Here is a 22,500-nt window from a genome sequence, read left to right on the forward strand (position 1 = left end):
TGAAATGTTAAGCAACACACCCTTAAATTGATGACCAGGACAAAATATTGTAATTATTTGCGAATGATCATGTGACTGAAGCACATAACTGTCAACATTGGGATGTGAAAATATCCCAAAATTACTAAATATGTTCATCTGGAGCTGTTTCATTGTAAATAAACAGTTGATACAGTCAGTGATATGTTATATTATTATTATTATTATTATTATTATTATTATTATTATTATTATTATTATTATTATTTACATAGCATACGACAAATATTATACATTAAAAAAAACCCTACAAATAAAGTAGCCTGTGTAACAGTGTAAGCCTATTAAAATGTATAGCTATTATAAAGAAATTGCATCAAGTTATCAAATTTCATTAATATTTTCTTCATTCTATAACTTAAACATTATGATTAAAGAGCAGCGAATGAATCTTTTAAATAATTCACAGATCATAATGATGAAAACATTTGATTGCTTTCCTAACTGTTCATGCTTATTTAAGACAAAATGTGTTGTGTTTAAAAGAAACCCCACCAAGATCAACATGTTTAGATGTTATTATGTGTATATGTCTGTTCAAACACGCACCCAAAACCCAGTGTCCACTTTCGCTCCACTTTAAACCATGTGCAGGAATTTATTTGGGAAACAGCATCTATTTATCACTATGGAGGGCGTCTGACAGTCACACACCGCTGCATGAACTGACTGTTTTGAGCATAGGAGTGGCAACGGCGCCTGTAATGAAAAGGAAAGGAATCCTGACGTTTTTATATATAAAGTGTTTTCATGCCTAAATAAAATAAAAGCACAGAACAGATTCACATTTAGGAGCAAGAGTCATCCCCTGGTGGCTCGGCAATATAGGTTGCGTATAGGGAGGGTTGGCTCTTTGATGTTTATTGTCACCCTTCATAGAAAGATTAACAATACAGGAGAAATACAGGAAAATAGCTTTACAGGATGATAGCAGGATAGAATTGTAAAATACGGGAGAATCCCGGTGAAAAACTGGATTGTTGACCAGTATGCTGAAGTCTAGTACACCAGAAAATTAATCACAAGAATGAATGAAAAAACATTCAATTAGAAAACCGTTATTTAGAAACTTTGACACATTTGTATACTAATACTCTGGTTTCCTAGCACTGGGAGTTAGTGTACTCTTAGTGTTGGATTGTGGCAAGAAGGGCATCCCCTGCATCAAACGTCTTTTTACTGTTTTACTGTATTTATAATAAAAAAGTGGCCTTGGTGAGCACAACATTGTTTATTATGAAACCGTTTGCCTCATTTAGCCTGGTTTAGACAACATTAAGTTTATTCAATTCACCTATAGTGCATGTCTTTGGACTGTGGGTGAAACCGGAGCACCTGGAGAAAAAACCCATGGTCCAAGCATGGTCCAAGCGTTTTCATGTAGATTCAAAGTGATTCACAATTCTAAGTAGACTACGTGTGACTCAGAATCTCAGTATGGTTGGTAAAATCTAATTTCCCTTTTACATTGCAGGTCTAAATCACATCACCGCATGCATAATACTAGAAAACGAAAAGAGTTTGAGTAATGTAATCAGACAGTATTTTCGCTGGCATTATGCGTCTTATGCAAATAGAATCACTGAGTTGGTTGTTTAGCTCATATACACACAACCTTCCTGAAGCACACGAGTGGAATAAAATGATTCAGTTTTACAAGAGAAAGCAAATCAATGAAGGAATGAATCAGCAAGGTGAATGAATCAATGAATCATTCAAGCACATCCTGGTTATTCTGAATGTGTGTCTTTAGAGAACTAAAAAATAACAAAACAGAACATGTTCAAACTCATGTCTCTTTCCATTGCATGCAGTTAGCGTCAGACATAACTGCATATATTGATTGTGTGTTAAGACACTTAGTCAAAACCTTAGGACTTCAAAAGGGAATTGAAGAAAAGAAAAGCAGAGCTGTCTTGTAGATATGCCAGTTTTCAATTACTCCTACAAACTCTTTGGACCTTGTGTTCTGGGCATTATTTTTTCAGTGCTCGGTTGCTTTGTTTTTGTAGTCCTCTATGGAAATCCACCCACAAGTTGATCTTATCTGCCTGGACGTCTCTCGGCATTGAAACCAGGGGGTTGGGGAGTTTTTCAAGGTCAGATAAGCAATCTGGTAATGACTCAAGTTTAAAAATGTGTTGCTGTTTTGCAGCAAGGGTCACATTTGAAATGCTGTTGTATTTGATTTAGCAGGGGAGAAAGTAGGAGTTTGGAAGCTATTTTTCTTTTAATATAAGAATACAATCTGTTTGAACCTTCATATCAGTAGGAAAAAGTAGCATTTGTTAAACCCTGGCTCAACTGTGCAGAGGCGGATGCAATAAACCAAATGAATAAGCGCCTGTGTATGTACATACATGTGGGAGTCTCTCATGAGGATATACAGTATGGATTTATTTTCTCATCAAATAATTTATCAGCACTGAACAATATATATTATTCAACTGTAAAAATCGTCATTTTGACCTTGGACATCACTGTTTTATGACTTAACCTTCAGTTTAACCCTCAGGGATCCTCAAGAGATACAGTAGCCTTTTTTTCATTCTTGAAGCAAACCGAAACAAAACAGACAAAAAATAAAAACATAAATAAATAAACTTAAAAAAGCCAGTTTTTGGTCTCACAATGTAAGTACAAGCAGAATTATGTAAAATATTTTCAATAATGAAGGGAGATGTGGAGATTCTGTGATGACGATATTATAAAAACTACAAATAAATATAAATATTTTCACTTTAAAGTTTTAATTTATCGCTATAATAATAATAATAATAATAATAATAATAATAATAATATTAATAATAATTCGTTCATTCATTCATTCATTCATTCATTCATTCATTCATTCATTCATTCATTCATTTTAGGCTTAGTCCCTTTATTAATCTGGTGTCGCCACAGCGGAATGAACCAGAGGAAACCCACACGAACATGGGGAGAACATGCAAACTTTACACAGAAATGCCAACTGACCTATCTGAGGCTCAACCTTGCGAGGCTGAAACCAATCCTAATGCGTCTTAAATTACTGAGATCCTTTGGTGTGTGTCAGACACTGTTAAAGACTTTCTATAATACTGTGGTGTCATCTATGATCCTGTATGCTGTAACCTGCTGGGGAAGCGAATTGTTGAAGAAGGAGAAAAACAAATAAAATAATCTTATAAAATATTATAAATCTTATAAAACAACTGTAACGGTAAACAAGACAAGGATCAAAACATTCAATTCAACTCACCTGTATTTGTATAGTGCTTTTACAATGTAGATTGTGTCAAAGCAGCTTCACATGGCAGAACAAACAGGGAAAAATACTTTGTAATGCTTCACATGTGCAGCATGCCTTCCTGTTTTTACAAGTGAACTATGTTTGTTTGTTCTGATAATGTATTATTTCTTAGTACCAATTTCCAAAAGAGTTTTTTTTTTTATTCACTCAACTTCAACTTCACGTTGGCACCAATTGGTAAGTTGGTAAGTTCGTCAACACATGGCACTCCGGTGTTCATGGCAACCTGAGTTCAATTCCGGCCTTGAGATTCTATGACAATCCTTCCCTTTTCTCCTCTCCCCATGCTTTCCTGTCTATACTCTTTTCTCTCCTATCAATTAAAGGTGAAAAAATGAGTACATGAGAAAAAACAAAAGGAAACAAGGATTATGTTTTGTTGATTACTCTATTTCAGGCATTCCAGTTCTGCAGGCAAAAAATGTTCAGTTGAAACAACTTAAAACGTTTTGTTACAGAGTAGTTCAGCTCTCCAGAAAACTAATTTTTTATTTGTCCTGACTTTTTTATTTTATTTTACAGTGCAGGTTCTGTTGTGGGCTGTATACAACGCACTATAGAAGAAATAGCACAGGATCGAATGATGGACAAATTTGTCAGTATGATGAACCATGATTGTCATCATCTTTTTGATACAGTCCAACCATGTGCAAGCTCTTTTAGCCCAAGATGAATTCAGTCCCAGTGTTTCAGAGAACAATATAGGAAGTCATTTTTACCAACAGTGATCAGATTGTATAAGTCATACTAGATGAATTACTAGATACTAGATTACTGGATACTAGATGAATTATGTTGAATTGTAATAGCATTAATACCGTAGATATGGACAAGTGTCTACTCATTGTTTGAAACTAAGATATGCAGTATAAATGCTATTATTCATATTATTGTATTATATAATATTATTATTGTAATATAATTTTATTATAATATTTATTAATGTTATTTATATATATATATGTAATTTGTTTTATTTATTTTATTGTATGGAGAGCTCTGGTGTTATACGAATTTCCCTTTGGGATTTATAAATAATATTAAACAAAAAGTATTATTATTATTATTATTATTATTATTATTATTATTATTATTATTATTATTATTATTATAATAATAATAATAATAATAATAATAATAATAATAATAATAATAATAATAATTATTATTATTATTATTATTATTATTATTATTATTATTATATATTCTTTTGTAATTATTATTATAATTATTATTATTTCTTTTATTATTATTGTTATTATTAATGATTTGTTGATTCGTTTAACTAACGTCATCCAAATGCCAGTTTTCTTGTCTCACAGTGTAACAGTGCATGCTGAATGATGCAAAATATGTGTTTTTTTAGTAACACAGGGACAGCTTTCTAAAATGTTCACTTTCTTTTTTGTGTGTTTCAGATTTACATACACTCTTGGAGAAGGCATGTGGCTGCCACTTAGCAAAAGCTTTGTCATTCCTCCAGCTGAGCTGGCCATCAACCCCTCTGCCAAGTGTAAGACAGATATGACTGTCATGGAGGATGCAGTGGATGTCAGGTAGGAGATGACATTTTCAATCTGAGCTTATTTCAGAGAAGAATAGCGGAACAAGGTGACATATTGAAACGCATTTATAGAGTGGCTAAAAATTCCACAGGCAAATAAAATACGCTAGGGCATGTTTAAAAATAGTTTAGACCCATCATTCTGTCCTTAGCCTTCCTGATGTGTGATTATTCATCCTTCGCTAAGCCGTGTCTTAAAAAATATGACCTAATATAACAACTGTTGCCAACCACTCTGAGAAGTACATGTTTTGGATCCATCAACCCTCTTAATTTAAATGAACATGCATAACATCAGTTGTTCTAACCTACTTTCTTGAGTGCAAATACATGAAAGAGCCCTATTATGTTTTTTTTTTATATATATTGTCCTTCATGTTGTGTGCAGTATAGCTATTTGTGTATATAAAAGGTCTACAAAGAATCAATTCTCAACTGCCTGAAATGAGTCCTCAGTAATTGCTGCATGACATCTTGTACAATCTTTTACAATTTACAATTGTAAAAAATAGCATAATGCTAATCCACTTTGACCCATCCTTAAACACTGTAATTGTAGCAGTAATTTATTGTACACTGTAATCTATTGACTCTGGCTCATACTATAGACATGTTGAGAACTCTGCTGTCTCTGCTGTCTGCACTGTGAAAGCAAGCCCACTTGCAAGTATGCTAACAAGTAGACACTTATAAAGGTTGAGGATTATAATTGAACCAACATGGCAAAACTGATGACATTGCTACTGTTAATATTAATGTGCATGAGGAAGCTTCCGGAGCTGAAATGCAGATATGATAATGTGTGTTTTAATTCTGAAATGCACTATAAGTGGTGGACCAATTACAACTGGGGCATTTGTCCAATCAGAGCAAAGTAGGTGAACACTTTAGTTTAGGTACCAATTCACAATTCTAGCTAATGGCTTGTTACCTCTCAATTTGTAAGATATTGGTTGTTTATTAGTGGGTTTAAAATACATATTCTTTGTGGTATTATTATTAATCTTAATCCTAAACACGACTGCTATCTTAATAACTAATGAAAAGCAGGAAATTTGAAGTTTTTTGTGCTAAAATGAATAATTAATGGTTTGTTAATAGAGATAATTGTACCTGAAAGTAATGTGTGACCCAAATTAGACTCATGGAAATTAAAAGAGATTTAAAGATACCCCATCATTCAACAAAACTTTGTAAAAAATTGTAAAAAAAAAAAAAAAAAAGAAGAAATGCTAAAATAAAATAAAATAAAATAATGTTTTCTGACATTGGATGGATGTAAACATGATCATTAATTTGCAAGTTGATTCATGTTTAACATTTAGTGAGTAAAATTTTTCCACTGTAGTTACAGTCAATGTGCAAATGAAAGAGAAACAGTTTCAGTAAATCAGGGAACTGTGCAAACTAATAATGTATTTAAGAAAACCTGCATTGCACAATTTATATTACATTTATATAACTTAATGAGTTCATTTTAAAACTGCATCATTCATGAGAAATCTGTTTGAGAGAAGAACAGTAAGAATTGCAGAGCTTAGAAAAAAAGATCACTTCATCTATGGACACTATAGATCATAGGAATCCCTTTTATCAAGCTAAAATTTCATCAAAATAAAATGATGGTAACACTTTAGTTTAAGTAACAATTTACAACATGTACTGCTGGCTTATTGTCTGCTTCTTATTAAGATAATAACTGTTTAACTGTTTATTAGCATTTATAAAGTATGAACTTGTATTGCATTTTAACTCTACCCAATACCTAAACAATTACTAACATACTACCTATTAATAAGCAGCTAATTAGTAGTGTGTTAAATAAAAATAATGGTTTGTTAATGTTTTGTTAATAGTGTGAATTGGACAATATAGTGTGAAGCTTTCAGATATGATTTACTTTATGCAAGTGTATTAATTTAGAGTGGTAATCCAAGAATAAAGACGGTATGGGCTATTCACAATTGCTGTCTTTTGCATGCGCAAGTTTGTTACTCTCTATGTGCAACCGAAACAACGCTGGTAAAAGCAAACTGACGAATACATGCAGAAAACCATTCCCACCTGCCTTACACATGCTCCCGCTGTTCATATGCTCACCATTAAAATAACCCCCCCAGATGCGCAGCCTTTTATACAGCGAGATTTGCAAGTCGACGAAACTAAAGTTTATATAATATGATTATTATATTATTTTGACTAAGCATGACTATGAAGCAAAAAGGAGGGATAATGAGTCAGGGAATTAAGACTTAATAACATGAGTTGGGTCTTAGACAAATAATTCTATAAAAAAATTTTTTTTCTGTATTCTTTAGAATTTTCAGTAATATTCATGCTGTGATTTTAGCATATCACTCCAGTTGTGTCTTTACGTTGTTTTCCAGTTACATTTAGAATTGGTTTCTGTTATTTATTTAGAATAATAATTGTAAAATAATCAAAATAATATTAATAATAATAATAATAATAATTTTATTTATTTATAATTAATACAAAGAAATTGTTATATTTCTTAAAAATAAAATAATGATTGAAAATAAATAAATATGTTTATATTTGGTACTGCATCACAATGTAAAAGACAAAAAATCCGTCATTTTACGATTTATTTTGTCTGACAGCTGGGATGCCAGAAAAAAAAGTAAAATAATGCCCGATAAATTACAGATATTTACCGTAAAGGACATTAAATTACAGAAATTTCCGTTAAATTTCTTTTAATTATTTAATTACAATAATTTTATGGTAAATTTCTGTAATTTAACGGCAATTATTTTACGTAAACATTAAACATTAACATTTGAACATTAAAATTAACAGTAAACATTTAAACATTTGAAAATTCTATTATTTTACGTTAAACATAAACATGAGTTTAAACATTAACATTTGAACATTAAAATGACCAGTAAACATTTAAACATTTGAAAATTAAATTATTAAAAAGATTTTATTTTACAGTGCAGAGCTTTATGTCTAGCAATCCCCCTGCCAAACTGATATATGAATGAGAGTTTGGTCAGCCATATGTACATACAGTACACTCTGGATTTACTCTGGTTGAACTAAACTTTACAAAACATGGCTGACCTCAAGATGTCACGAGTATATTTAGGTTGACTGGATAATTACAGTAAATTACAGTAACATGCCTGTTCAGTGCCTGTGCTTGGACGCTTTCAGTGGCCTCTGTGATTTTGATGTCTTAAAAATCATCATGTGGATAGAGTTTTAAGAGTAAACTTTGTGAGTTAATTAAGCCTCTTAACACTTTCGTCAAGACCCAGATGTGTCAGTTATGGCTTCCAAAAATATACATTTAGAAATCATCTCCTTTTCTGCATCAAACTTAATTGCATGGTATCTATTGATTTACTTTAGCCGCCATAATTGACTTTCTGTTTAATGACATTTCTTGTGATTTTCCAATTATCAGGATAATTTACAGATCCGCTCATCTTTATTGAACTGCAACAGGTGGAAGTTTCCCACCAATTGAGTTTTTTTTTTCATTCTCAAAATTGATGTTGCTTGACATTATCCAGACCTTGCAGGGGCTTTGAATGCGTTGCCAAAGGGCACATGCTGATTTGATTAATTTGTTTTTAACCCAAAATTGATTAATCTTGTGATTAGTCTCACACTAAATTAGCATGGTAGCTGGTGCTTAAAGGAAGTTTTAAATATTTTACTTCTCATGGCCTTAAAGGCAGTAAAATAGAAAAGTTACTTTTGAAAATTCAATTATAGATATGGTTTTGTTTATGTGAAATAATAAAAAACGAATTAGATCATAAGGAGTGCTGGAGTTATCTTCAGAAAAAGTATATATTTCACACATATTTTGTAAGCCTCATTGTTAAAGAATGTTATATCTAGGAATGTTAGGTCTCCTTTCTCTGCCAAATGGCTATGTTCTTTTGATTGTTATAGTTCAGCATTAAATAACATATAAATATATGCATTCATGCTGTGTATGGATGTCTTATTTCACTATATACATAAAAACACACTGTATATGGCAGAAAGTGAGATTTTTGGATTTTTGAATTTGGATTCCTTTGAAAGGTCCACTAAGTGTGTCCTAGTGATGTCCTGCTGAGTGGCGAGCTTCACAGGGTCCCTCATATTGATTTTGGCAGGCCATGTGGTCCCTTGGCCCCTGGCTTGATAAGTATTACCATAATTTCAAGTTTTTTAAAAGCATTGAAATATTTCAACATAACTCTTACCATGATATGCTAAACATTCGTTACAGAAATAATGTGCTGCCCAATCTTTAATATGCCTCATTATGCTAATTTAAATGTTTCTAGTTTTGTCTTCTATAATAATCTTCTTTTCTGATATACACTCGCTGGCCACTTAATTAGGTACACCTTACTAGTTCTGGGTTAGACCCCCTTTTGCCTTCAGAACTGCCTTAATCCATCTTGGCATAGATTCAACAAGGTACTGGAAATATTCCTCAGAGACTTTGGTCTTTATTGACATGATAGCATCACGCAGTTGCTGCAGATTTGTGTCGCACATCCATGATGTGAATCTCCTTTTTAACACATCCCAAAGGTGCTCTATTAGATTGGGATCTGGTGACTGTGGAGGCCATTTGAGTACAGTGAACTCATTGTCATGTTCAAGAAACCAGTCTGAGATGATTCGTGATTTCTGACATGGCATGTTATTCTGCTTGAAGTAGCCATCAGAAGATGAGTATACTGTGGTCATAAAGGAATGGACATGGTCAGCAACAATACTAGCTGTAATACCAATAATACCAACAAAGTAGGCTGTGGCCTTGATACAAGGGAAGATGGATCCATGCTTTCATGTTGTTGAAGCCCAATTCGGACTCTACCATCCGAATATCGCAGCAGAAATCAAGACTCATCAGACCAGGCAAAGTTTTTACGATCTTCTAATGTCCTATTTTGGTGAGCCTGTGTGAATTGTAGCCTCAGTTACCTGTTCTTAGCTAATAGGAATGGCACCCGGTGTGGTCTTCTGCTGCTGTAGCCCATCCACCTCAAGGTTTGAAGTGTTGTGTGTACAGAGATGCTCTTCTGCATACATCAGTTGTAACGAGTGGTTATTTAAGTTACTGTTGCCTTTCTATCTGCTTGAACCAGTCTGGCCATTCTCCTCTGACCTCTGACATCAACAAGGCATTTGTGCCCACAGAACTGCTGCTCACTGGATATTTTCTCTTACTCTGAGCATTCTCTGTAAACCCTAGAGATGGTTGTGCGTGAAAATCCCAGTAGATCAGCAGTTTCTGAAATACTCAGACCAGCCCGTCTGGCACCAACAGCCATGCCATGTTCAAAGTCACTTAAATCACCTTTCTTACCCATTATGATGCTCGGTTTTAACTGCAGCAGATCGTCTTGACCATGTTTACATGCCTAAATGCATTGGGTTGCTGCCGTGTGATTGGCTGATTAGAAAATTGCGTTAACAAGCAGTTACACAATAGAAAAAAGTGGCCAGTGGCCAAAATAAAGTGGCCAGTAGAATAAATAGAATAAAGAATAAAGAATAAAGTGGCCAGTGAGTGTATAGTAAATGATAGTATACCCAAATACAGAAGTTCTGTCACTGTTTACTTGTTCCAAACATGTATTAAATTGCAAGGACATATTTTATATGCTCATGTATTTATTTTTCCATATAAAAAGTCAGATAAGAACAACTGAAAAACACATCAAATATTGTATCTTATGTAAGGAGACAAAGTTCTACAGCTTTGGGCTGACATGAAAGTAACCATAAATGAGTAACCATAATTTCTGCACAAATTATCCATTTAAAGCACTAACCTATTGAGTTATGCAGTGTGTAAAAACTAATCCTGTTGAAAGACAAACTACTGCAATACATGCTTAATAAAAACTGCATTTGCAACCTCCAACAAAGTTAATAGGAGTTATTAAATAATTTGGCTCATTGGTTGAAATTTAGTCTAGAATTTATTGACTTGGCATAACCTGAATGTGAAAGGCTGGGAGAAATGATACATTTAAGCATCATTACTTGCACTGATCATCTTTGACCACTGTTAAAGCTGTAATTATTCCTTAGAAAATTAAATGTTAGGATAATCACATATTTTATGATATTTTACATCTGTAGACTGCAATTCCCAGTAATAGACGCAGTCAGCTTGTTTGTAAAATAACCATAGCTGGTAATTGTGGACATCACATGGTTGTTAAATGGTTGTTCATTTGAAGCAAAGCTTACACTTTTCAATATGGTTGTGCAAGTGAACCAGTGCGCAGATCCTGCTCCCAGCAGAATAGTCTGGTCCCAGGAAAAGCAATCCTGAAACGGCAAAAAACAATCAGGTTATGCACTGTAGATTCTGTATTGGTGTCTGTAAAGGAGATGCTTAGATCAGGTTTCTTCAGCAGGAGGTCTATGACCACAGGGGGTCTGCAGAAGAACCACAGGGAACCCAGCAAATATTGTTTGATCTTTTTGGAGGAAAAATGAAGACATGTCTAAAACAAAAATGTTCATTCATGAAAATGTATTTATTAAGTACATTAAAAGTTAAATGTAATGCAACATTGCTGACTTACATCAATATCAATCAGCTGGCAGAATATTAGTTTGTATAACGGTGGCATTTTTTTCTAATGATTGATGATTGATTGATTCAATTAATTTATGTTTATTTCTATAGCGCGTTTACAATGTAGATTGTGTCAAAGCAGCTTAACATAGATGTTCTAGTAAATTGAACTTGTGTCAGTCCAGTTTTCAGAGTTGAAGTTCAGTTTAGTTCAGTTCAGTGTGGTTTAAATTTTACTGCTGAAAGTCCAAACACTGAAGAGCAAATCCATCGATGCACAGTTCCACAAGTCCCAAACCAAGCAAGCCAGTGGTGACAGTGTTGAGGAACTAACTTGATGAATTTGATGAGAAAAAAAATGTTTGATTGATTTTTTTTTTCATAGAATTACAGATTGTTTGATTATTTCATTTATTCTTCCTTGATTTGTTCATTTATTCATTAACTTGCTTGTCAAAACAGGTGTATATATAAACCCCTTTAGTTTAAGTTCCAATTCTCACTATTCCCACTTAACTACACTGTAAAAAAATTATGTGATCAGTTAGTCCTGACAGCATGTTTTTAGGTCAGTGTAACTTATTAAGTTAATCATGTTCTAACTTAATTTTGTTACACATGCTGTTTTAAGTCAGTTTAACATAATAAAAGTTCAATGGGCTCATACGGTTAAGTATTTAGAAGATACTGTTTTTATTTATTTATTAGAACTTACTTACTAGTACAGTCTGCATAAACTTATTCTGCATCCCTAAAACCTGACCTCTACCTTAATAACTATTAATAATTGAATAATCAGCAAATTAGAAGTTTATTGGGGCAAAAGTCATAGTTAAAATATTTGTTTATATGGAGAATTGCGTCTTAAAATAAAGTGTGATATAAAAAAAAAATTAAAATGTATGTATTACATATTTACACCAGTAGTGGCAATTAGTGAACGTAATTAGGAGTGAGCTAACAGCTAATTAATCATTAAGTCAACCACTTCATTCAAACACAAACATTAATTCAGGAATTCAGCAAATTACTACCATTATGATTGACTTGTTGATTCATTCTTTGAATGATTTGATGATAATAATAGGCACAAATGAGTCGTTAAAACATTAAACTTCCTTACCCAAAAAAATTTAGCTAACATAAAATGATCAAACTAAAACTTGAGTACTACCTTAATAACTATTAATGATTTAATAATCAGCTAAACTAAGATTTTATTAAGACAAATGTGATTGTTAGTGAATTTGTTAATAGGGGGAATTGCATCTTCAAAGAAAGTGTGACCATTTATTATTATTTGTCTTTAAACAAAGTGTGACCATTATATTTATTTATTTATTTCATATTTACACCGGTAGGTAACAATTAGTGAACATAATTAGGAGTGAGCTAACAGCTAGTTAATCATTGTCAACCACTTCATTCAAACACAAGATTAATTCAGGAATTAGGCAAATTACTATCTTTATGATTGACTCATTGATTCATTCTTTGAAATGATTTGATAACAAAAGGCACAAATGAGTCATCAAAACTTTAAATTTCCTCTCTTTAAACTTAGCTAACATAAAATTATCAGTTGGTCTCAACTATAAATAACTTTAACATTAGCTTTAATAATAACTTTAAAATTAGCTAATGTATGAAGCAGTCATGCTGACCTCGTTATTTTAAGAAATAACATCACAAAATTTTATATATTTATTTATTTATTTATTTATTTATTTATTTATTTATTTATTTATTTATTTATTTATTTATTATAATAATAATAATAATAATAATAATAATAATAATAATAATAATAATAATAATAATAATAATAAATTATTATTATTATTATTATTATTATTATTATTATTATTATTATTATTATTATTATTATTATTATTATTATTGTCTGCTAATGTCTTCACTTCCACTGAAAGCTTTAGAAGTGCAACAGAGATAATGACTGATTAACAACTTAGCTTTTGATTAAAAGTATTATGTATCACAGTTGTTACAGAGTGAATCTTCTATTACTTGGACGGCCTTCTTTATTATAGGCTTAAGTGAAGGTTCGTTTTAATTACTTCTTGCCGCTGTTGAATAGAACAGGCTGCACTTTTCCAGTGTCTAGTCTGAAAATACTTGCTTTGTATCTGGAGTTAAGCTACTAATTAGAGTTTCCACAGACTTTCTGTTCTAAGCCCTGCCAATTGAGATGCTTTGTTCACAGAGGTAGATTTGTCTCAATTTGTTCAAAGTGCCCTCATTACCGTGGAACGGGAGTCATTATATATTCTGCCTTATTACGATAACATCTTCCCCTAACGACCATAACATCACGGCTTTAAAAGGTCTGCTCTCTCTGGTGCTCCTAGTATTTAGCTAAGATTGGTGGGAGTGGGAACCTGAGGTGGGAACTGCAGTGGCTGTTATTAAGTAAGGTGGGCATTCGCTGAGGATCTCCAGTGATTATGGTTAACTCTGATGCTCTTAGATGAAAAAGTGAGCATTGGCTGCATTATACTGTATCATAGAGAGAATTATTAAAAAAAAAAAAATGGTGAGGAACAAAATTGTTTTTTTTTTTTTGTTAGTTTTTTTTTTTTTTTTTACATGGTTGTTATTTATTTATTTTTGTTATTATTTTTAATTGAAGCCGAGTTTGTGTTGTGAATCTGACGAATTAAAGAATTACTTCACCCCAAAATGGAAATGCTGTCATCAGTTATTAGCTCTCAAGTCATTCAAAATGCATAAGACTTTCATCTTCAGAACACAAATGGTGTTTTTTACAGTAAAAAATAAAATAATATTAATAATAATAATAATAAAATTAATAATAGGCGTCACGGTGGTGCAGTGGGTATCACAATTGCCTCACAGCAGGAAGGTGGCTGGTTCGAGCCCCGCCTGGGTCAGTTGGCATTTCTGTGTGGAGTTTGCGTGTTCTCCTTGTGTTTGCGTGTTCTCCCCGGGTCCTCCGGTTTCCCTCACAATCCAAAGACATGTGGTACAGGTGAATTGAATAAACAAAATTTTCTGTAGTGTATGAGTGTGTGTGTGTGTGTGTATGTGTGTGTGTGTGTGTGTGCGTGTGCGTGTGTGTGTGTGAATGTAGGACTGAATAATGAATAAATTTAATTTAATTTAATTTACATTTTTGTTTATATTATATGTGACCTTAAAGTGTTACTTTTAAAATATTGATTTAAATAATGTTTTGCAATGTTATCTACATTTAGCAAAATAATGAACTAATAGAATAAACCTGTTTAGTCGAAAAAAAAAAAATAATTAAATGAAAATGTATAATAATAATAATAATAATAATAATAATAATAATAATAATAATAATAATAATAATAATAATAATATCCACATTAATTGAGTGATTTATTCCACAAGACCTTATGATTTTGAAGTTATTCTATTATATATGATCTAGTATTTTTAGATTTGTATTAAGGCTGCCTTATATAATTCATATGTTTATTTGTCATACTGTATGTTTAATGGTCTCACTCAGCAAAAATTGCATTTGCTTTACAATGAGCTTATTGAACTGCAAGAAAAACTAAATACATTTAGACCTACCTGTCTATCACATTCAAGGGAAATAAAACACTAAACAGCACTCTGACATCAAATTTGTTGATATATCATTATTAATATGTAAATAAAAGTCTAAATTGGGCGATGCGGTAGCGCAGTGGGTAGCACGTTCGCCTTACAGCAAGAAGGTCGCTGGTTCGAGCCTCGGCTGGGTCAGTTGGCATTTCTGTGTGGAGTTTGCATGTTCTCCCTGTCTTCACATGGGTTTCCTCCGGGTGCTCCTGTTTTCCCCACAAGTCCAAAGACATGCGCTATAGGTGAATTGGGTAGGTTAAGTTGTGCGAAGTGTATATGTGTGAATGAGTGTTTATGGATGTTTCCCAGTGATGGATTGTAGCTGGAAGGGTAAAACGCTGCATAAAACCTGTGCATTCATAAGTTGACAATGCTCTGGCGACCCCCGGATTAATAAAGGGACTAAGAAAAGAAAATGAATGAATGAATGAATGAAAGTCTAAATCAAATCTTCATTTCACAAAGCAGCCTTGTCTTTTCAAAAGCAATTTGCATCATTTCCAAACGCTGACAAATCATGTTTCAAGTTGGCTTTGATAAAGAATCATTGGCCACTTCATTAAAAAATACACGTAAAAGGAAAAACAAAACTTGGAACATGAAGGCAGTATTTCTGTCTTGAGCTGAAATCACAGTAGCGGAACTATGAATCCATTTATCACAGCACTCCACTTCTCCGGCAGCCTGGTGATTTCACACTTTTAAAATATATTAGACAATAAAAGGTCACTGGTTTGCACCTTCATCATGACCACTGCCCATTCATATTTCATAGTAATGATAAATATTTGGATGTTTCAAGTGCTCTGGAAAGGAAAAAAAAATTCATCACCCAATGCAATTTTCCAGCCACACAACCGAAACCAAGGTCACAGCGATGGAGTTCATCTGTTCAAGGTTTAGCCATCAGTGCTGTTGTTTACGCTCGCTGCTCTGTAAAGCTTTTCCCTTTAGCCGGATTTATGATGGTGGAGAAAAAACAAAGAATAGTCATTTTCCACTATGCATTACTTACCTTTTTGATATGCAGATGTTGACCCGAGAATGTCATTTTCTGTGTATTTGAGGATTTCAACAACAAACAGAATATAATTATGCTTTTTTATTTTGGCTAAAGATGCTAGTGATTGTTTGCAGTATCACTGACCTGGGTTTCCTATGTTTATCAGGGAGGAGCTGATGATTTCCTCATCATTCGACAGTCTGGAGGTACTGCTGGACTCGTTTGGCCCCGTGAGAGACTGCTCAAAAGACAATGGAGGCTGCAGCCGAAATTTCCGCTGTATTTCTGATCGCAAGCTAGACTCCACTGGCTGTGTGGTAGGTTGTCTTTACCTGCTTTTGTCTTATTTTTTAGGTTAAAAAATCAAAACGAATATAAACTGTTTTGTTACACTCAAAAAAAGAGGTTATATATTGCATAATTTCATTAATATAACTTTCGCCACTAGAGGGCGGATATTCTAAATAAACAAAGGTGTAGTTTGGCGATGCCATTGCTGCGTGTGGAATCATGGGAGTTGTCATGTTCATTACATCCTTCAGTACTGCAGAAATCATGTTTATTGATGAGCTAACATATAAAATTATTATAATTGTAGTATGAAGCAGAGTGAAGGCTCATACACATTGTTTTTGTTCATGCTTAAGGCTGATTTATACTTTTGTGCAAAGTCCGGCGCAGCCTTTGCCTTGTATAGCTATGGCTGACGCAGACGCAAAATGTATCTACACGTCGCAACAACACATATGATTGGCAGAAGCACAAAAAGGGGGAATGCTTTATATGCTGCACATGGGGGGTGCCATTGTGCCAAAACTATTTTAGAAATTATCCTTACTAAAAGTTTCAAATAATCAAAATAAATAAATATTTTTTTGTTAAGAATGTTTATTTTGCGTTTTATAGGAGTATAATATTGTATTTCATTAAATAAAAAATAATCACACCACCCCTCCCCCTTCGTTGACCATTTGATTGATCCGTTGCAGCTGGATAATAAAATAGAAACTAATATTTGGATAAAAAATTCCCCTATATAAATTGTATAATGATTATGACGTTTCTTAACCCTGTTAAAAAACACACATGAACAAATAGTCAAAATATTAAAAAAAAATTAAATAAAATGTTTATTAATCCTTCTATCAAGATCCATTTTTATACCATATACACATTTTTATAAATTTATTATGCATCATATTGATATATTGGGCCCTTTGGTAATTTTTTTTGCTCAAAACTATTTTAATTTTAGTTACAAAAAAGTTTGCCCATAACATTTTGATGAATAGAACATTTAAGGCAGTTTGTCTCTGTTTATTTTTTACACTAAACATTTTACAGTCTTTTATTTCACTTTGTGAGAGGTGTAATAGCAGTTTCAGTCAATTGTTTCTGCAAAGACAAACCCTACACCTCTCACAGTAAGCATTTGAGAAGTGATAGCATTTTTAAGTTATTTTGCCTATTAGGACTCCCATATCTATGTGCAAAACTTGAACCCGCATACCCCTCAGTAAATTTGCTGTTGCGCCCCTGATGATTGGTCGGCTTGGGAGCTGTGCCATGTGTAGACGGTGCTGAGAGCCATGAGCTTGATAGAGCGAGTGTTTATAAGTGTCGAGTCCGGTGAAGGAGCTTCAGATGATTTGTGTTTACCTTAAGTTGTTGCACGTCTGCAGGTTCCTGCCTCTGAATGAGCGGATTTTAGCTACTTGTACATTAAGTTAGCGTTCTGAAAAAAACAAAAGACCCGCAAAGAAACTCAATACAGAGGAACATAACATGCAACTTATTGCCAGCTCGCATTTCGGAAGTGTTATTGCAAAGCTACACAAACAGCACGCAGAAATATAAATGCCCAGCTAATCACAAGGCATGCACTGTGGGTCACGGCGATCGCTCGATGCTAAAGTATAAACCAGCCTTTATCGTCAGCATTTTGTTTGAGAAGTTTTTCTGCAGTCAAACTCATGGAATTTTCACTGGTGATGAGCATAGTGAACGCGCAAAATCACTTCCTGATGTTAAATGTTGCTTAATGAACTTGCAAGTCAGAAAAGAAAAGAGAAATGAAAATCTTTGTCAAATCCTGTTTGCTACTCTCCATAATCTCCCTCCAACTGACTTTATTGTAGTTGCTGTTATGTTTATCATACAACTCTTTGTGTTCAGACACCAATGAAAAAATATTGATGCATCATCTTCTTTAAATGAAAGTGAAACTGAGCTCGCCTGGAGTGTTTTGCGGTTGAGCATCTCCAAGTGGTGTTTACTGTAATTTTATTAGCTGTTGAGATGTTGAGATGCTTTTTTGTCATTTTGCGCTTTGGTTTGAACGATCACATTGGTATCTTTTATTTAGTCATAAGTAGGCCACATGGAATCTGTGCGTGCGAGTTTCGCAGAGTTCTGCCGATTTTTAGCCCATCATTGATTTTGTGTATTTACTTATGTAAATGTGTGTAAATTTATATTTATTCAGTTTTTAAATTAATTTCAGTAATATTATTGACTAATATGAAAATATTTACATTATTTATTTACAATATAGTTTGTAAAGTAATATTTTCTGTCTTTTAGTAGTTATATTAAATGAGAGACTTGCTTTGTTTACCAAATAAGTGGATCTGCATTGTAAACATTAAATACAAGTTAAAAATGTATTACTTTTTATTTCATATATTAAGGTTTTAGTTATGATACTCCCAAAATCTTTCCTCATAAATATGCAGATTTTTAACAAAATTCTGCGCAGAAATGGCAAAAAATGTTCGCGGATTCCGTCTGGCCCTATATAAGGCATTAATTGTTGGCGAAAAGCACGAGTGGAAATTGTTCCAGTGTGTACAAGCATTACGGTTGAAAGAAAAAAGACAGCTAAAGAAATTGCTTATGAGATACGAGTGCAATACAGCATGAAAGCAGTGGAACTTTTATTATGCCACAGTCGACCACTTCTAGTTCTTCAGGTCTGATGACATGAGGAAGAAACAGCTCTGTTTTATCATATCAAATACATTCTAGTGTTCTGTTATAATGCTGCTCTGTGTAGTCAAAAAAATGCAAAGTAATTTTTTGTGTTTTTAGTGTTTGTCTGTTTTCTATAAAACCAAAACATAAATCGAAGGTGTGCAACATCCTTAACATGGTGACACAGGACATGGTCTATACCACTAGCTAAAAATGCTAATTTCACAGGATTTAAGAATTATTTAACACATTTGGGATAGTACATAGATAAACAAAACAAATAAAACTGTTTTAATTGTATTTGAATATTTGAATGAAAGCATTCTGACATATTGTGTCTTTAAGGGCAGCACAGTGGCTCAGTGGTTAGGACTGCCACTTCACAACAAGAAGGTCACAGGTTCGAGTCCTGGCTGGGCCAGTTGGCATTTCTGTATAGAGTGTGCATGTTCTCCCTGTGTTTGCGTGGATTTTCTCTGGGTGCTCCAGATTCCCCTACAGACATATGAATTGGATTAACTAAATTGGCTGTAGTGTATGAGTGTTTGTGTGAATGCGAGTGTATGGGTGTTTCCCAGTACTGGGTTTCGTCTGAAAGGGCATCTGTTGCATAAAACATGCCAGAATAGTTGGTGGTTCATTCCACTGTGGCGAACCCTGAATAAGGGACTAAGCTGAAGGAAAATTAATAAACGAGTTGTGCTTTTGAACGTCTATGACCATGATTTTTTCACTGTATTGAAGGGTCTTTAAAATGGAAAAAAAAGTGTTTCATTATTTATTTTATAAAGCACCAAGAAATAAATTGTTTTATGAAGACATATTCACTGATGTTCTTGTATGGCGGTAAAAACATTTTAGAACACTGTGAACAGGTGTGCATTTTGATGAATGCAGTTTATACATATAAGAATATTTGAGAAAAGCTAGAAATAAACACATATACATAAAATTAATTATTACTACTTCTTCTTCATTATTATTATTATTATTATTATTATTATTATTATTATTATTATTATTATTATTATTATTATTATTATTGTTATCATTATTTTTAATCATTATTATTATTTTTTATCATTATTATTATTATTATTATTATTTTTATTTATTTATTATTATTATTATTATTATTATTATTATTATTATTATTATTATTATTATTATTATTATTATTTGTATTATTATTATTATCAATATCATCATCATTATTATTATTATTATTATTATTATTATTATTATTATTATTATTATTATTATTATTATTATTATTATTATCATTATTATTATTATTTTTTATTATTATCATCAATGTTATATGCTATATTTTAAAACGTTATACAGTATTACCATGTCTATTGTAGAGAATATTAATAACATGGATGCTGCCTTATTTGGACAACAAAGCCCTGTCTACTATGCAGCTATCCCAAATTCGAAACACTTACATATTAAACACGCGTTTGGCATTTTATTGCCAGTTTTTGGACATTTTATAAATTTTTTGTGATGATGATGATGATAATAATAATAATAATAATAATAATAATAATAATAATAATAATAATAATAATGATGATGATATTGATAATAATAATAATACAAATAATAATAATAATAATAATAATAATAATAATAATAATAATAATAATAATAATAATAATAATAATAATAATTTGAATTGTTATTAATATTATTGTTATTATTACTATTATTATTTATTAGTTTTTTTTATAAGTAGTATTTGTAATAGTTGTTGTTTGTTGTTGTAGAATGCAGAACAATAAAAAAGGTTTAATTATACAGTATAATGATACATTTTTCATGTTAACCTGGCAGCCTGACACTAGAGTTGTTCCCTTGTCAGTCTATCACCCTCTGGAATTACACATTTCTTCCACTTTCATCCCTCTTGTTATTTCTCGTTTGATGCTGTTTACTTGTTTGCAAACTGTCAGTGTCTGAAAACATAGATAAAATGAGCCATTTCTACGCCTGTTATCTCGTAAACTTCACAATATGTCTGCAAATGTGAAGAAAGAACACCCTCTTGTACTCAGTTCCTACAAACAGCTTTGCTTTTCGTAAGTTAGACCTTGCTTGTCTGCTGAAGAAGTTGATTTCACTTACCATGGAAAATCGCATTTGTTTTTCATCCAGTTCTCTTTCTTTTGCATCACACTCATCTCTCCCTTTCTCACTTGTGGCTGTTAAACAGGCATGAAATGAGCCAGGAGCTCTGATTTCACTCACCATCTGGCTGAGGTACGCTTAAAGTGTTTGATTTCTCACTCTGGCATGCGCCGTGATTAGTGTGTTTGGCTGGCCTTGCAGATGGGAGGATTGTTTCAGCCAGGGTATATGAAAAGTGCTGCGTCTCATCCATCTTTCTGACACTCACTTCATTCATGATCTCTTGCTTATGTTTATGAACACATGAATCCGTGTTTGTTCAAGAGTGTGTTCAGCATGAGCTTTATTGGATAACTGCATTTTCAATGAAGTGTCCAATTAATGGATGACAATCATCTTTTTTTGTTTGATTTCAGAGTTTAGTTTTGTTTTTAAGTTTTTTTTTTTTTTCTGTTCAGCTTTTTAGAGTTTTGTTTTGTTCTGTTTGTATTGTTTTTTTTTTTCAGAATTTATTTTTTTAATTTTTTGTGTTCTGTTTTGTTTTTGCAACTTGGTGGTTCTATAAATTAGAATGAGACTTTGGCCCAATCCCAATTCTATTTTTTATCCCTACCCCTTCCCTTTGGCCCTTGAAACAGAGTGTGAAAGGCAAGGGCTTTAAATTTTACACCTGCACACGTCATAATATGTCATCAAGAGCACATACTTCATATGAGATCGACAATCGTGACTGCTGTAGTTATTCCAGATGTGTTTGTTTTTTTGGTATTTATCTTCAGGAAATCACTGAAGGCATATATCATGTTATCATAACGATATAATGTGGCAATAAGCTCGTAACTACTGTGCATTTACACCGTGGCCATATTCATCCATGTAAACACACGAAACAGCAATAACATTATAGCAGACACTGTAAAAAGCTCATTCCCAGAAACTAGACTTTTCTGACAGGGTATTTGAGTGTCACTGAGTGACAGATGTGAAAGGACAGCCTAATCTCACGAGAAAACGTAAGTATTTTACATTTTGTCAGTTTAGTGGCTAATTCGTACCAATTCGTACGAGTTAATTCGTATGAAATTGTACGATTTTAAAAAGGAGGCGTGGCACCTAACCCCACCCCTAAACCCAATCGTCATTGGGGGATGAGCAAATCGTATGAAAATGTACGAATTAGATCGTACGAATTCATACGAATTAGCCACTAAATCAAAAATTACGAATTGCTGTGAGATTGGGTTGGAAAGGATGTTGTGGTACTACTATACAAGAGTTATTACTATGGA

At 32.8% G+C, this 22,500-nt stretch overlaps 1 protein-coding gene across 4 annotated transcripts in view; it reads left to right on the plus strand.

Moving 5' to 3' along the window:
• Positions 1-22,500, plus strand: part of astn1 (astrotactin 1) — a 433,021-nt gene that overhangs the window by 162,268 nt on the left and 248,253 nt on the right. For all 4 annotated transcript variants that reach the window (XM_056477943.1, XM_056477951.1, XM_056477959.1 and 1 more), the window contains 2 exons: positions 4,753-4,890; positions 16,269-16,419. In XM_056477943.1, the coding sequence (XP_056333918.1) occupies positions 4,753-4,890; positions 16,269-16,419 (289 nt within the window). The remainder of the gene's footprint in view (positions 1-4,752; positions 4,891-16,268; positions 16,420-22,500) is intronic.

This window comes from Danio aesculapii, chromosome 2 (genome assembly GCF_903798145.1).
Source record: "Danio aesculapii chromosome 2, fDanAes4.1, whole genome shotgun sequence".
Classification (NCBI taxonomy): Eukaryota; Metazoa; Chordata; class Actinopteri; order Cypriniformes; family Danionidae; genus Danio; species Danio aesculapii.